Here is a 15,693-nt window from a genome sequence, read left to right on the forward strand (position 1 = left end):
CGGCTAAGGTACGAGGCATAAGCACATTTAGGGAAAAGGATTTTTTGCGGAGCGTGGGGCACTTGTCTGTTTTCACATTACTATATACGACCGGGACCAAGCCCCCTTCTGCAACTAGAAATCAACACAAAATACCCATTAGTTATCACTGTGTAGTTCCCCGCCCTCAGATGATTCCCGGAAATGAACCATCAGCCAAACGCTATGTCTGCCGAACCCAGCAGTGCCGGGCGGTGGACGTCAGCACGTCGGCCCTCCCGCCTACATGTCTAGGCCTGTAGGGAAGAGTGGAGCGCCTTGGCTGGTACCAGCCGCCGAGTTTTCAGGCACCCAGTCGACTGCGCCTGCGCAGGTATGCTGGGGCGGGGCTTCAGGCCACTCCGCCCCTTCCCAGCATGCGCGACCAATGAACAGTGACTGCCCCGGGGCCGGATAAATTCTCAGAGGTCGGAACGATTAGCCGAGGGGACAGCTCCGCCCCTGGCTCCCCCGGCCCTCTCGCCCCGCCTCGCGCTGTTGTCGCCCCGCCTTCCTCTCCCGCCCGCCAGGTTGCTGCGGGGTGACACGGGGCTTCGGGTTGGTTAAGGGGGCGAGGGAAGCAAGTTAGACGTCGGCTTGCGGCGGCGGCGGCGCAACCCCCAACGTGAGCGCGGTGAGGGGGAGTGGGTTGTAGGGTAGAGGGGTCTGCGTGGCAGAAGTGGGAGGGCCCCGGGTGCTGCTTGGTGGACTCGCTGTAGAGTGAGGGGCGGCTGTGAGGGGGCGAGGTTGACCCGGGTGTGTCCCTGTGCGGTCGGGCGGACGTGGATAGCGGGTCGGGAGACTCCGAGCTCGCATCGCCGCGTTTCCAAAGCGACTCTTCGCATCTTGGCAGATCTTAAGTTTGCCTACGTTTCGGTTGTCTGGGATGCGAGGAGAAAATTTAAAGATCTCCGAAAACACTTGGCAGCTTTCCCCGGGGTATTTTCCTTGCCGGTGCGTGCGTGCTCCTTTCTTTCTTCCTGGATGGAGAGGTACAGAGGCCAGGTGGACAGGTTGATTTTTCACTCTCTGAGGATTGTTAAAACAAACAAACCAGGAATTCCTCACTCTCCTCCCCATGCCCTGCCCTACAACACAACGACAAACATTCCCAACAAGTTTAAGAAGCAGACTAGAAAATTCTAAGGGATTCTTTATGTCAGAAGTAAGTGTGCCTTTTATGTTTATAGAAAATAGATGAGGGGGAACATTGTGTTGCTGTTTATTATTACAGGACGACGCATTTTTGGTTATGTCTACTTATTTTTGTGAGTCTGCCCTAGATGGTTCTGACTTTATGTTGATGTGAAATAAATTGTCTTAGCTGCAACGTTTTCCTGAAATACAAGTTTCTATGAAATCTTATCTATTAGTGTAAAAGCTTAGCCTGCTGTATGTGGGAAGTGAAGTAGATAAATCTCTAGTTCTGATAAATCTGAAGTTATTAGTATGACCTTTTTCTAGCAAATATTTGCATGTTTTTTTTCACAGATTTAATTGCCCAGTTCCCACTGATGAAGTTAAGTTGGAGTAACTGCTGAAACTGAATTTTATTGACCAGAAGACAATCCATTTGTTTCACTTCTTTTTCTTTTCCCTACTGCTTTGAGCTTTACTGTAAACGGCTGAAAAACTTGGAAAATAAAATGAACATGCTGTGGTCTTGAACATAATTTTCTTTTTTGACGAAAAATTAAAGTGCCACAGTGAAAGCTAGAATGGCATCCAGGGAGAGGCTCTTTGAACTTTGGATGCTTTATTGTACAAAGGTAACTGCTTTCTTTTTTATTTCTAAGTTTTAAAATACTTTGTTATAAAATTTTATGACTGGTCTTATTATCACTAATGGGTAGTAGCATATTTATTGATAGTAATGAATCAGAATTTAAAAACACGGAATTTTCTGTTTCCCATTTTTTTAGGTTTGAACACACACAATATCAGTATACTATTAAAAACTGTAGGGTGTGGTTTTTATTTGATAGTTGTCTTCAGTGATCCCAAAATTATATAAGTAAAATTATGTCCTTAAGAGAAAAATAAAATACTTTAATTTTTGTTTGTGCTTTTCTTTTTGTTCTGTAAGCATGAGGATAGAGATATTTTTATGAGAAGGGCATTAAGCATTTTTCTTAACCTTAATTAACCTTTTAAATTCTTTAAAAGTTTTTGACTATATTAAAAGGTTATTGATATGAGATGGTTACTTTAAGCTTGCCCTGATGTTAGTAGCTTCTGGGTATTGTCTTATTTGATCCTCAGGACAGTCCTGTGAGATGGGTATTATAATTATCTCCTTTTACTGATGAGAAAACTGATCAGAGGTTAAAGGGGCTAGTGAGTAGCAGAACTGAGCTTGGAACTCAGTACTGACTGATACAAGTCCATGGTCTTACCCATAATGACTAATATTTTTGGTTTTGTCATTCAAAAATAATTTTCTCTCTTTGCCTTTGAATTTTTACACGTTAGCTCTGATTTTAGGTTATTGGAGGAGAAAGGTACTGCTTAAGAACATCTTTTTCAAGTGAGGAGCTACATTACTACTTTGAAGATATTGGCAAGGGTCAGAGAAACAACTTTAATCTACTACTTAAGTTACTTTAGGTCTGTGTGGTGAAGTTCTCAAGTCTCAGCTTCTGTTTCTGCATTATCCCTTTGGGCTCCATTTTTATACTTTCAGCTCTTTAAAGAACAAGTTATTCTTTAACAAGTGATCTCAGTTATCTGTAATATTAAATTTTAGCAATCACACTGGAATTTTCTTTGACTTTCTAGTTTGATATTTCTTACAATTACCGAAAGGCATATACTTTGAAATGTTTAATGTAGATTTTTAAAATAGCTTTTAGTCTTGTGTAATTTAATGCCAGAAATGTCTTTTATAAATAGACCACTCTTCCAATAAAAAAGGAATCCAATTCACCAGACACTTTTGAAAATAGTCACACATGTTAGCCGAAAATTAAAATGCATTTTAGTAGGAATGCTTAGTAGTTTGAAAATGATTTATTTAAAAATGCATCAAACTTACTAGGTTTTACGATTTTCTGAATGACCAAAGGTAAATGGGGTTACATTGTCTTACTAATTAGTTATGTTGTTTCTAAGTTGTGTTAGTATATTATTTAAGTGACACTGTGCTTATTGAAAAGATAGTAGTGTTTGTTGGCATACAGAGAATTTTATTCTTATTTTTAATATAAACGTGGTTCCTTACTCTTCATGAAAATCTAAGTAAATAATGAAGGCCTTTCACAGTCAAGTGATGAAGCCTATTGGACAGTAAGATAAGTTCCATTTTTACGCTTAAATTGAGATTTAAATCACTTGGACACTTAATAAAATTTAATTTTTTTTCAACCGTTTTCAAAAAAATTGTTATTTAAAATGATTTTATATTTCACCAGTTCATGAGTGAACTACTTCTAAGCTAGACAACTTTTTTCCTGCAAACACCGTGAAATCAAGTAGCTCTCAAATACAGAGATTGCAAAAAAATGTATACACATTTTAAGAAAGGAAAAAACTATTAAAACTGTAATACTCAATACCCATAACAAAAGATGCATACAAGTCACGTTTGACTTCTGCAGTTACAAGAAGTGCTCAAATGGTTACCATCAGCGTCCAGACACTTCTGATACACGGTGAGCGAACTATTGCTTGAGCAACGTTGACCAGTGTCCACTTGTATGAATTTTTTTGGCACCCCTGTATGTGTCATAGATTTAACGCTTCGGCTCTCTAGTGAGGATGACTACCAAATACCCAGTTGTTCTCTATGCTTTCTAACTTTACTGCTCTCACTCTAGCTTTTTTTTTCCACCTTTTTTAAAAAATTGTTTATAACACTTTTGATGGGCGTTCAGACTACTTCAGGACTGCTCAGATCTTTTACTTAAGCTCTGATTTGAACCTATTTCTGGGCTTGGAATTGTGGAATCTAGTTTTGGCTCTGCTGCTGTTTTGTGACCTTGAGCAACACTTACCTTTTTGGGTCTCAGTTTTCTCATTTGTCAGGTAGTAATAGTGTTTGTGTACAATGAGAATGCTTGTGTAATTCACCACTAAGATTTTTGTTAGCTTGTTTTGACCTCTGAAGGACATTGAGTTGTTTTGTCCTTATTCTATAGATTGTCATCTAGAACTTTTTAGCTCATCATTCTTTTTCAAGCTTTTATTATGGAAAATTTCAAGCAGGCACAAATAGAGAAGATACTATAATGAACCCTTTTGTATCTGTCACCCTGTTTCAATTATCAATTCATGTTCAGTAACGTTTTGTCTGAAACCTTCCACCACCCTTATGTCTATCCCTGAATTATTTTAAAGCAAATCCCAGACAACATATTATCTTACCATAAATATTTAAAAATATATTTATAAAATAAGAGTTCTTAAAAACATAATCACAATATAAGTCTTTAAGTCATTAAATATCTGGTCAGTGTCCAAACTTTCCTGGTATCGTTTTTTATTTTCCTGCTGTTTGACTCAATATTTAAACAGTATACACGTTGTGTTTTGATGAAAATGTCTGTTAAGTCTTTGTAAGTTCCTCTTCACCACACTTTTATTCCTTCTATTTGTTGAAGAAGCCAGCTTTTGACACTAATAAGCTTTTCTCAGTCTGGGTTTTGCTGCTTGAATTCCCTTGGTTTAAATTATTTGTTCCTCTCTATTGGTGTCTGCAAACTGGAAGATGTAGAGCAGGGGTGTCCAAACTGGCCTGCGGGCCAACTGCAGCCCGCAATCCATTGTTAATTGGCCTGCAGCAAATTCCAAAAGTATATTCAGTTTACTTAAATAAACCAGGTGAGGCAATACGTACTTCACCTCGAGTGAGTGGCCCGGCTGTTTGTGTATTTTACCGCATATGGCCCTTGGTGAAAAACGTTGAAAAAAGTTTGGACTCCCCTGTTGTAGAGGCTTGATTGATTCCCCTTCTGTTTGGTCTGGGAGGCTAGAATAATTTATGAATGTCTTGGTCATCAGTGAGTTTTGCCTATATGATTAATTCATTAGGAGTTTGCAAAGCTGTGATATCCAGTTCTATCATTTCTTTATTTATTAGCAGAACATACATAGAGAAATGTCCCCTCATCAATTATTTGAGGACAGTTCCTGAAAGGGAATGCAGGCAGAATAAATGTTTGATTTTTTCTTGGTGGTTAGAATGACTTGATTCACTAGCATCCTTCCAGGGTGATCAGTTATTTTTCTTAAGTAGCAAGTTCTTCTTTAATGATTAACATTTATACATTGTCTTCTGTTTTGCTGCCCAATTGGTGTGCTATCCATACCAAACATTGTAAACATACCTGATTAAAGATGATGCCTTGGAAGATACTTGAAGGTGGGCTTCAGGTCATTAAGGTTAAGACATTCTCATTTGCCACAATGCTAACCTCGGCACTGGTGCTTTGCAATACTTGTAAATTAGCAATAGGTCAATATTAAGGCGTCACCGTACTGTTTCTATCTAATGTGATGTTTAAAAAATTTCCATTGAGCATTGTAAAAGTTGAGTAGGTGTTTAAATAGGACTTTATCAGAAATAACCCTTGGTAGTAAGTACTGTTTGGTCAAAGGAATACTAAGAGAATATTTAAATATGTTTTCTACCTGTTAGTCTGGATTCAGTTGCGAGCCTAAGTATTAGTGATTAAGTCCTTTAAGTAGAATTAAAATAAATTACTGGTTTAGGTTTTTAGCAGATGGGTCCCCACATATTAAACTCAATATTTGCAAAGAATTTGGTTAAAAAAATCTTTGCAGTTTGTTTTTCTATCCATTCTATTTAGGTCTAACTTTTCACTTTCTCCTTCTAGGTATAGGATTTAATTGCATTGTTAGAAACATTCATCTTCTAGTAGGTTATTTGTTAACCTCATGTAGTTATTGTTACATAATACAGGCAGGATATCAACAACGTTCCTGCTATACAGATTCTTTCACTAATATATAAGACTATTCCAATTACATAGTCTCAACTTTCCTTTCCTCTAAATGGTCATCCCCACCCAGGGTCAAGGAGTTTATTAACAGTGCATTTCATATAGTTCTTACAAGTTAAACATTAATTTGAACAGGTTTAATCTTATCTCTGGAGTTTAGTTCAGTAGTTAACTACTACTTGTTGTCTGAGCATATTTTTCTTAAGTATAGAAGGCAAATTGATTTTATTTTTAATATCTAAAGATTTGAGTTTATGTTATCTCTTAGACACCTTGTTATTCCTTGTATCTTTTGACATTTCTTCACTTACTGTGCTTCTGGTAATAGATAGTGCTGAGAACAATTTTGGTCTCTACATTGTCATACAACTTTTTGGAATTCATATATTGCATAGAACAAGACATAGTGTGTATCATACAGTCTCTCTCACTGCTCTCTTTGGATAGGAATAAAGGTATATTTCTGTTCTACATTTAGCCTTTGGGGAGTACTACAGTTAGCCACCATAATATGCAGAAGAGAAACTGAGCCTTCTAGAGGCTTATCAAATTCTTTGATAAGATTAAGCTATTTTTGTTCTGTCTAGTGGAAAGTATCAAATGCATTAACTCAGTAAAAAGAGACAAAGGCACTCAAAAGCATGACATTTTGAAATGTGGCAATGTGGGTTGAAATTCATGGTTCATTTTTGTCATTAGCTGGTTTATTTATTTATTTTTTTGGAAATTCAGTTTATACTGAAAAATTTTGTGAAGCTGTAGAATTAGAGCCAAGATTAGTCCACATTTGCTTCTGATCATAACCACCTGAAAACAGGTTACCTAATTTTTTTATCTTTCAGTTTTTTCTTCTGTCAAATGGAAAAAAATAACTGTCTTGCTTATTTCTTAGAGTTGGTGAGAAAAAACTGATTGTATTTAAATGCATTGAAAGAATAAGAAATATAAAAATATAATCTTTTAATGTAATCTTTATTAGTATTTAAAAAATGCACATATGAGCATGAGTATGTCCTGATTACTTCCATTTTGTCTTTATGTTGTATAATAATAGAGGGCAATATTCTTTTGTCTTTTTATCAGTAGTGAAGCTATGCTTATGAAACTCTGAATTTTTAATCTATATTTATTTTTGCTTTAAAGCATAGTGCTTAATTATCCTAATAAAGATGCGAGTTTTTTTTTACTCTAAACCAAGTTTGTTTTGGACCTTGGTGATGCTCCATTTCCTGCCATTGCCCTTTGTCCTGCTAAATGTGGAATATGACTGAAATAGATAGTTTTGCAATGAGCTCAGAGTAAACTTCCTTTTAGAATAAAAGTTTTGTTTCATAAAGAAAATATAATACAGAGGTGTTATATTCAGATAAAAAACAAGTACCTCCTTTTATAGGTAGATTTGGAAAAAATTGATTGAATGAATAGTCTTCTAATGTGAAAATTATAATTTATTTTTTAAATTTTGGTTGTAATCCTAAGTGAAGCTTTTAGTAAGATACACCAACATACATCAATCCTTATAATTTAACCCACATTCAGTAAGTCTTGGTATGTGCAGAATGTAGAAATGGCCCTTAATTTTCTGTGGTTTAATCATGACTTTGTATGTAAGGAAAGTAATGTTTGACTCTAAGCAAATTAAAATCATTAGGAGCTCAATAGTGGTTACCAAGCACATCCTCATTTTAGGAAATTGGGTGTGAAAGCAAGAAATTTATATTTTATATCTGTCTACATGAGAGTAGCTTTTAGGAAAGGAAAATTACCTTTGTGACTTTATTTGAGCTTATGCACTATAAAATGTTAAGATGGGTGAAAATTTCTTATTCTTTCCTTTCGAATATCGAAATTTAAATTTCCCTGGTAGAAGGTAGAATTGATAGTACTTAAATGTGTAAATGTGGAGCGTGAGGGAAAAGGAAGAGTCTAAAATAATTTTCAGGTTTTTTTTTTGTTTTGGAAACGAGTGCTTGGTCGTCCAAGTTAGCTAGCACAGGTTCACTAGATTTTCAGGTGAACATGTGAGTTCTCAGTGCCTGTGGGACATCAAGGTAGACATATACCTCACATAATGGAGTCCAGAACGGCCGTCTGTGCTGGAAATAAAGATTTGAGAATCACCGTTTTGGCACTTATTGAAAAACTATATCAGAGTAAGAAAGAGGAGGTCAAAGTCAGTAAGTCCTGAAGAACGTTATCATTTAAGAAGAGGAAAAAGGAAGAAGAGTTTCTAAGGAGTTTGAATGGTAGTAGAACCAAGAATGAGTGGTTGCTTCAGAAAATAGAGGGAGGCTATGAAAAAGGGAGTGAATAGTCAGTAGTGTAAAATTCAACATAGCAGTGAAGAAAATCATTGTGGAGCATGTATTAGATTTGACAGTTAAGAGATTGTTAGTGGCTTTAGCAAAATAGTTCTAAAAAGAGTGGGGAAAAAGTTGTTAAAAAATACAGCCCTCATTAATTTTTCAATTAAATTTAACTGGCTTAAAATTATTACCAAAGTTTTTTTATTAATAAAGTTTTTAAATATTTACTCTTGATTTTTGTACTTATCTGTCAAGTACCTTTATTCTGTGGACCACACTTCACATGGCACTAGTCTACACATCTGAAAATTGTCAGGTTGCCAAGAATTCATCTCTAATTTGAAAAATACTGCTCTACAAATTGAGCAGTCACTAATGATCACTTGGTACCAGTGCAAGTGTGATCACTGAAATTAAGTAATAAAACCAGTTACAAGGTAGTCAGTTCTAATATGCTTAAATTAATTTAAAAATTAATAGTAATGTTCACACAAATGTTAAAAATTCTTAAATGGAATTTATGGAGCCAGAAAATAGTTTTAATAACCCCAGATATTCTTGTACCCCGCTTCAGAAACACAAGCCTTGATCAGTATCTGACATACTGCTGCATGTTTGCCTTTTCTACAGCTTCCTTTTCCCATTGCTAAATTACACAGCAAATTTACTACAAAGGAGTAAAAAGTTTGGACCAAGAATCCAATCTACCATTGTCTTATTTCTTGCTTACAATTATTCATATCCCTCCCATATGCAATATCTACTTCATGTCTGTCTTAAAAACTCCAAAAGTCTCATCCAGTCATGAGGTCAGTCTTGAAACACAAGATCTTGTGATATAGGTCAGGTCCAATTGTGGTTTATAGTCATACTGAGACCTGTGACATCAAAAGACACTCAATATCTGTCCCGCACAAACCCAACATACAGTGATGAAACTGAGATAGGAACGCCACAATAAAGATTCTTGAAAAAGAGATAAATGGGAGATGCATAGGAGGCATTGGTCCATGGCAGTTCTGAAAACTAGGCAAGTGTTGCCTGGTCCCCCTAACCTCAGAGAAGGAATGTTCCATGATTTATTTGACTTTGGTTCTGTTTTTTGGGCATAGCTACACAGGCCGCTGTTCTCTATTGCTCTTGGCTCCATACTCTTGGAGGTTCTTTTTCTAGCCTTTTTGTTTTTGTTTTTGCTGCATCTGAAGAGGGCATTAGAGACTGTATACTTCCTCATGGCTGAACAACTCCCTCATCTGGCTTTCTGCATGTAGAAAGTTCCATATAGAACATGGAGACTTTTCTTCCCCTTTTAATTGTTCTGCCACCAGTTGTTTAATTATATTGTCTAATAGCTCCAACATGATGTTCTATAGTATTTAAAATAGGAAATATACTTGTCTTGCTCCTCACTTTAGTGGGAAAAAGACTGGGGTTTCCTATTGGGTTAGCTTCAGACTTTGGGGCTGAGGCATGTATAAGTGTATGTATAACCTCTTCACCTCATAGATTAATTTATGATAGATATTTTATTTCCTTATTCATTTCTTCTTAAATATATTGGTGACATTGTTAATATTGCATGTTTGCCCCTGTTAGAATATATTTCTACAACTACTAAGAATAGTTTTGTGTGTGTATATATTAAGATATGTATAATTAGACTATTACTAAGTTCCAGAAGAATATTAGTAAGACTTAGCATAGTTGAAAAGAATAATCACTTGCTTTAATTATTGGTATTTAGTAATTGCCATTTTAATTTCCTTTATTAGAATCATCATTTTGGATTTTAAGCAGATACATTTGGAAATCAGGTGCTGTACTTAATTCGCAATAGTCCTTCATTTTTAAAGATGTAAAATAAAATGCTTGTAGTTTAGTGCCTTATAGTATCTGAATATAGTGTTTGGCTTGCCTAACTTACTTTTTCTCTTTTATACTTTTGATTTATTTTGTGCAAATAGAATTCATTTTTTGTGACAATTTTATTCTGGTCATTCAAAATCTATTAAGATGTGGGAAACTATGTGAAATGACTGAAATCTGCCATAACTATATGTGAACTCCTTTGAAGGTGTCAGAATTCAGACAAGAGTTAGTAAGCAGCAGTGGTTTCCTTATCTCTCTCTCAGCTTTTATTAAAACGAAAGGAATTCACCTTATAATGTGCCACTTCTTTTTCAGTAAGGGAAATGGAGTTCTGTCCTTAAATATATTTTATATAGACTAAGTGTTATCTTTTAAAATACTGAAAATAACTTTTTCTTGTCTATATCTAAGGACTATAAGGATTTTTTTTTTATGTCTTGTGACTTAGGTTCAAACAGGTAGTTTATCTATGCTTAGGTTGAATCAAAGCATTAGCTGATCCCTGCTTCTCACACAAAAGTCATCCAAGCATTTCAAAACAGTTTGCCTCTAAAAAAAACTGTAGTTTTGTTTGATGCATTTAATTTAACTACTACATAGTCTTTCCTGACATTAAACATTTGAATGGCAGGGAAGATATGTATTTTTAAAATTTATGATGTCATTGTGAGATGCATTTATACTTTTTCATTGAATAATTTTGACATAGGATTCTTGTCAAAATACAAAATTGAAATAAACAATTTTCTAGTAAATGAACTTCGTTTTGCAGATAAAAATATATTGACGTTGTAATTTAGATTTATGTTCTAAGAAAATGTAGTAATGTTTTACTCTTATGCTTTAATTTTTTTAAAATTTAAGACATGCAAGTTAATTGTAGAAAATTTAGAAAATTCAGATGTAGACAGAAAGTCAAAATTTTATTTCAGAGATTTTTAGTTAAAGTGCTTTGTGGATGTGATTGAAAAGTGTAAATTACACTTACTACTCTAAATCATACTAAATTTGAAAAGCTTCAGCCTGGCATGAAACTTGAACATAATTTTGTACTTTTAAGCTACATTTAAAAAGTGCCAGTGTTATATTTAATTAATACCTAGTGATAAATGCTTTTGTTTTCTAAGAATTCACTTGAGTTCAACTTAACTAGTTTTTATTGGGGGCCTGCTGTATGCATGTTATTTACTGTCATTTTATCCCTTGAGTTTCATATTTTCCTTTTTATTTGGTTATTTTTTACATTGATAAACTTTATTTCTTAGAGCAGTTTTAGGTTTACAGCAATATTGAGCAGAAATTAAAGAGAGTGCCCGTGTACCCCATTTCCACATATGCACAGACTTCCCTGCTGTTGACATCCCACATGTCAGGGGTACATTGGATCACTGACTGACTTCCCAAAAACACTTGAATCAGAAGTTTCTTTACCTGTCCACTGCAAGAAACTCTTTAAGATGAACACAGAATTAACGCAACAAGATATATTGTACCTAACATTCCAACATTCCAGATGTTAGCTTTTTCAAGACTTGCTAATTTTAATCGTGAATTTTCTACACTATATTGATCAAACCTGGAACATCATTAAAGTACTTATCTGAATAAAGAGTTGTTTAAAATTTAAGAAATACCTAAAATAAAATTTGAAATCTTCCTTACTCGGGACCGGTGTATTCTATATATAGACCTCTATTAGAATATTGCTACTTCTGTTTGTATTAAAATGGCTTCCAACGTTTCTTGAATGTAACAGGTTTGCCTTTCGTCAAAATTTATCTTTCATCTATTTAATTAACTGACTGCATCTGTGGATATGCTTTTCCGCTAGAGTCAGTTTCCCACTTATGTAGTAGGCCCTGATATGAGACCTAAGGGAAGATGAAGGAAGTCATCAGGGATTGCTTAGTTGAAGAGGCATAATGTGATCAAGGTTTTAAAGAAATGGGTAGTAGTTCAATAGTCACATAAGAAATTCCAGGCACATATAAGTCATGACCAAAGTACAAAGGAAAAGTGATCCTAGTGTAGGTTTTCATTTTGGTAATAAATTAGGCTAGGTTGTTCAAAACGCTCCTTGTGAAAATAACTTAAAATTCTAGATGAAATTTAAGAAACAGTAGCATTGAAAAGCTGGTAAGATAGTCAGGCATTATGAGGCAAAATCTTAGCGAAAGCAGGAACTTAGGTAGATGAGGATGGAAGACACTTTTCCTGGTGAACTTGAACTTTTGTCATGGCTTTGTGGTTGGGCAGAAGTCAAAGCCAAGGGACTAACCAGAGTGAGAAGTCTAATAGAATTTCCCTTATGACCCCCAAAGGTGTACACCTTTAGGTTAATGGTAAGCAAACCTACCTCACTCTCCCTCCTTCACTTGGGGACTTTGGGGAAAAGTGCCTTTGTGTTAAGCAGAGCAGAGAGGTGGAAAGTCCCTGAGAGGATATTACCATGAGTTGATTGTTTCATGGATTAGCAAAATCCAGAAAATCCCAAGTCATACAGACTAGACTGATGCTTGGTTACAAGTAAATGCAAGTCACTCTGGAAGAGGAAAACTTCAGTGTAGTTACCAAATGTTTTTTCCAAATTGCAGCTTAATACTTTAATTCATGTGTGAATCAACCATACCACACTCTTATTGCTTTGAAATTTCATTATTTTTCCAAGGGACTTGGCAGATTCTCTTGTCTTCATTTACTTTGATTAACATATGACAGATCATTTCTTTTTGCATGTATTTCAATTTCATGTGTTGGCATATGACAGATAATTCTTTTTGCATATGTTTCAGTATCTCTCACAAATTTGTGAAGTACTTAACTGTTGCTTTGCAAGACAACATAAAATTGTAGTCATTTCTACAGTAGCGAATATTTGTATCATTAATGTTAAATTATGCCCTCCTCTGTTTTCATGCCTTTTTCTGTACACAATAACTTCATTTTATTGCTTATTCATAGTATAATTTTTGAAGACATTTTGAACAATTAAACTCAATATGTTGTGGTACCAACTGTGCATGTAAATCTAGTGAAAGGACATCAATCTGAACACCTATTGCCAGGTTTGCCCTGATAATGACAAGAATGTCTCCCAGCAGACTCTCTGAGAGCAATTGTAAAATGCATTTTGATTTCAAAGATGCCAAAATGTAAAACAATACATCTCAGAATCAGAGAAATACAATATAAAAACTGACCTAACAGTTTTAAAAAGGGTATAGAATGTCTAGAAGTAGGAAAAGAAAAACCCAATAATGATCATTAAAATCCAATAAATGGGGTTAATATGAGTTTAGACAGATGAAGAGAATGAGAATTGGAAGGGGTATCACAAGAATTTTAGAATACATCCTAGGAAGTCAAAGAGATGGAAAATATGGAAGGACGGTTAAGAAATACGAAAGATAGTGTGAAAAAGTTTAACACTTTTAATTGGACTCTGAAAAAGAGAGGAGAGAAAAAAATGAAACAAATATAACGTTTGAAGAGAGTACAGGTGAGAGCTTTTGATGAAAGTCCAGTGAATCTCAAGAATAAATAAAACAAATTGCATACCAAAATACATCATAGTGAAACCATAGTGGTTTTTCAGAAAACCAAAGAGAGAAAAATCTTAAACGCTGCCAGAGAAAAAAAGAGTAACTCCAAAGGGATGACCGATTAATAGCTGATTTTTTAGTAATGGTGGATGGTAATGGATTGACATATTAAAAAAAACAAAAAACTGATTTTTTTTTTCAAAGAAAAAAGTGAAATCCATTTTTAGCAAAACAACAGTTTACTTAAGGAAAATAATAACTTTTAAATTTGTGTGCACCTCATAATAATCTCAAAGCAAGCATTGACAGAACTACAGAGAAATGAACATAAAGACAACCATAGTAGGTTTATAAAAAATTTAATGTTAGTAGTTTTTTTAATACACTTTTCTCAGTAATTGTAGAATGAACAGACAAAAAATTAATAAAGATACGATTTAAATAACATTGACAAATTTGAGATAAGGGATTTATGTAGAACATCATACCCAGCACACATTCCTTTCAAGTACTTGCAAACATTTATACAAATAATGATGTAACAGACCTTAAAGCAAGTTTCAACAAATTTCAAATGATCAAAATAATGGAGTATGTTTTCTGAAGAAAATATTGTTACGGAAGAAATCAATAGCAAAAGGTTTTAAAAAATGTTTTGAAACCATGAAATACACTTAAACTTTTGATTAAAGAACAAGTAAAGGAGAATTAAACATTTTTTGGAACTGAATGATAAAAGTACTGCATTTTAGATTCTGGTTGGGGCAGCTACAACACTTTTTAGGCAAATGTATGACTTTAAATATGTTAGAAAAGACAAAAAGGCTAAAAATTAATGAACCAGTCATCTGTGGTAGCCAGCCTTCAAGATCCTTACATACTGGTATTCACACCCTTTTGTAGTCCTCTCCCACTTGTACCAGGGTTCGTCTGTGACCAATTAAATTTGGCAAAAGTGATGGTATGTCATTTCCAAAATTAGAAAAAGATACTGTTGTTTCCATCTCAGTTACTTTTCTTTTTTTTCCTGGATCATTCGCTCTGGGGGGAAGTCAGCTACTGCATTGTAAGCGGCCTGTGGAGATGCCCATGTTGTGATGAACTGACACCTTGACAACCACCATGTGAGTGAAGTTGAGAGTAGTTCTCCAGCCCAGTCAGGCTTTGCTATGACCGCAGCCCTATTGACATCTTCATTACAGGCTCAAGAGACAGTCTGCCCCCAAACCACCCATCAAAGTGACTTTTGAATTCCTGACCCTAAACTGTAAGATACTAATTGTTTCAGCCCCTAAGTTTAGTTTGTTTAATTTGTTATGCAGGGATATATTATTAATATATCATCCATTTTAAGAAGGTAAGAAAATAAACACAAAGTAAAGAAAATTGTAAGATTTTTTTCTTCAATGTGAAAATTCTTAAATTGTTTATTTTTCAGTTGTAGGAAATACATAAGGTTGACAAGTATTAAGGGATATATTTAATTTGAATAAGTCATTCATTAGATACATCTTGGGATGACTAGCATAAATACAGTCCATATCTGGATGTAATCTTAAGAATCTGGAAGTGAGATTGAGAGGAAATGAATAGCTCTTTTTTCTGCAAATCTTTCTAGTGGTCATAGTGGTATCATAGGAAATTGTAAGGATTATTGCAGAAATTAGTCATAATAAAATCCTGGATCTAGGAAATACTGGTCAGTAACTTCTATATCACAAAAGAGATAACCAGATATATGCTTCCGAAGGCCGTATATAACAACTATGTAATATTTTTTGTCAAAAAATTGAATCTAAATCTGATAGTCTTTAGATCTACTAACTCATAGGAAATACAGAGGACTGAGGAGCATGTTAGGTGACATGAGGATATGCAGTCAGCAAAATCCCTAATGTCAGAAATACTCCATCACAAACGACCCAGTGTCTTCAACAAATCAGGGCAAAAAAATAAATAGAAACCTATAGGATTAAAAAGACAAGATATATCAATAAG

At 34.8% G+C, this 15,693-nt stretch overlaps 1 protein-coding gene across 2 annotated transcripts in view; it reads left to right on the forward strand.

Annotated features, from left to right (window-relative positions):
* The first annotated feature begins 1,647 nt into the window (after positions 1–1,647).
* The window catches only part of NBEAL1 (neurobeachin like 1), a 149,056-nt gene continuing 135,010 nt past the window's right edge, over positions 1,648–15,693 (forward strand). For both annotated transcript variants that reach the window (XM_019726853.2, XM_074340394.1), the window contains exon 1: positions 1,648–1,787. In XM_019726853.2, the coding sequence (XP_019582412.2) occupies positions 1,737–1,787 (51 nt within the window). In that variant the 5' untranslated portion in view covers positions 1,648–1,736. The remainder of the gene's footprint in view (positions 1,788–15,693) is intronic.

Source organism: Rhinolophus sinicus, linkage group LG01, assembly GCF_036562045.2.
Source record: "Rhinolophus sinicus isolate RSC01 linkage group LG01, ASM3656204v1, whole genome shotgun sequence".
NCBI lineage: Eukaryota > Metazoa > Chordata > Mammalia > Chiroptera > Rhinolophidae > Rhinolophus > Rhinolophus sinicus.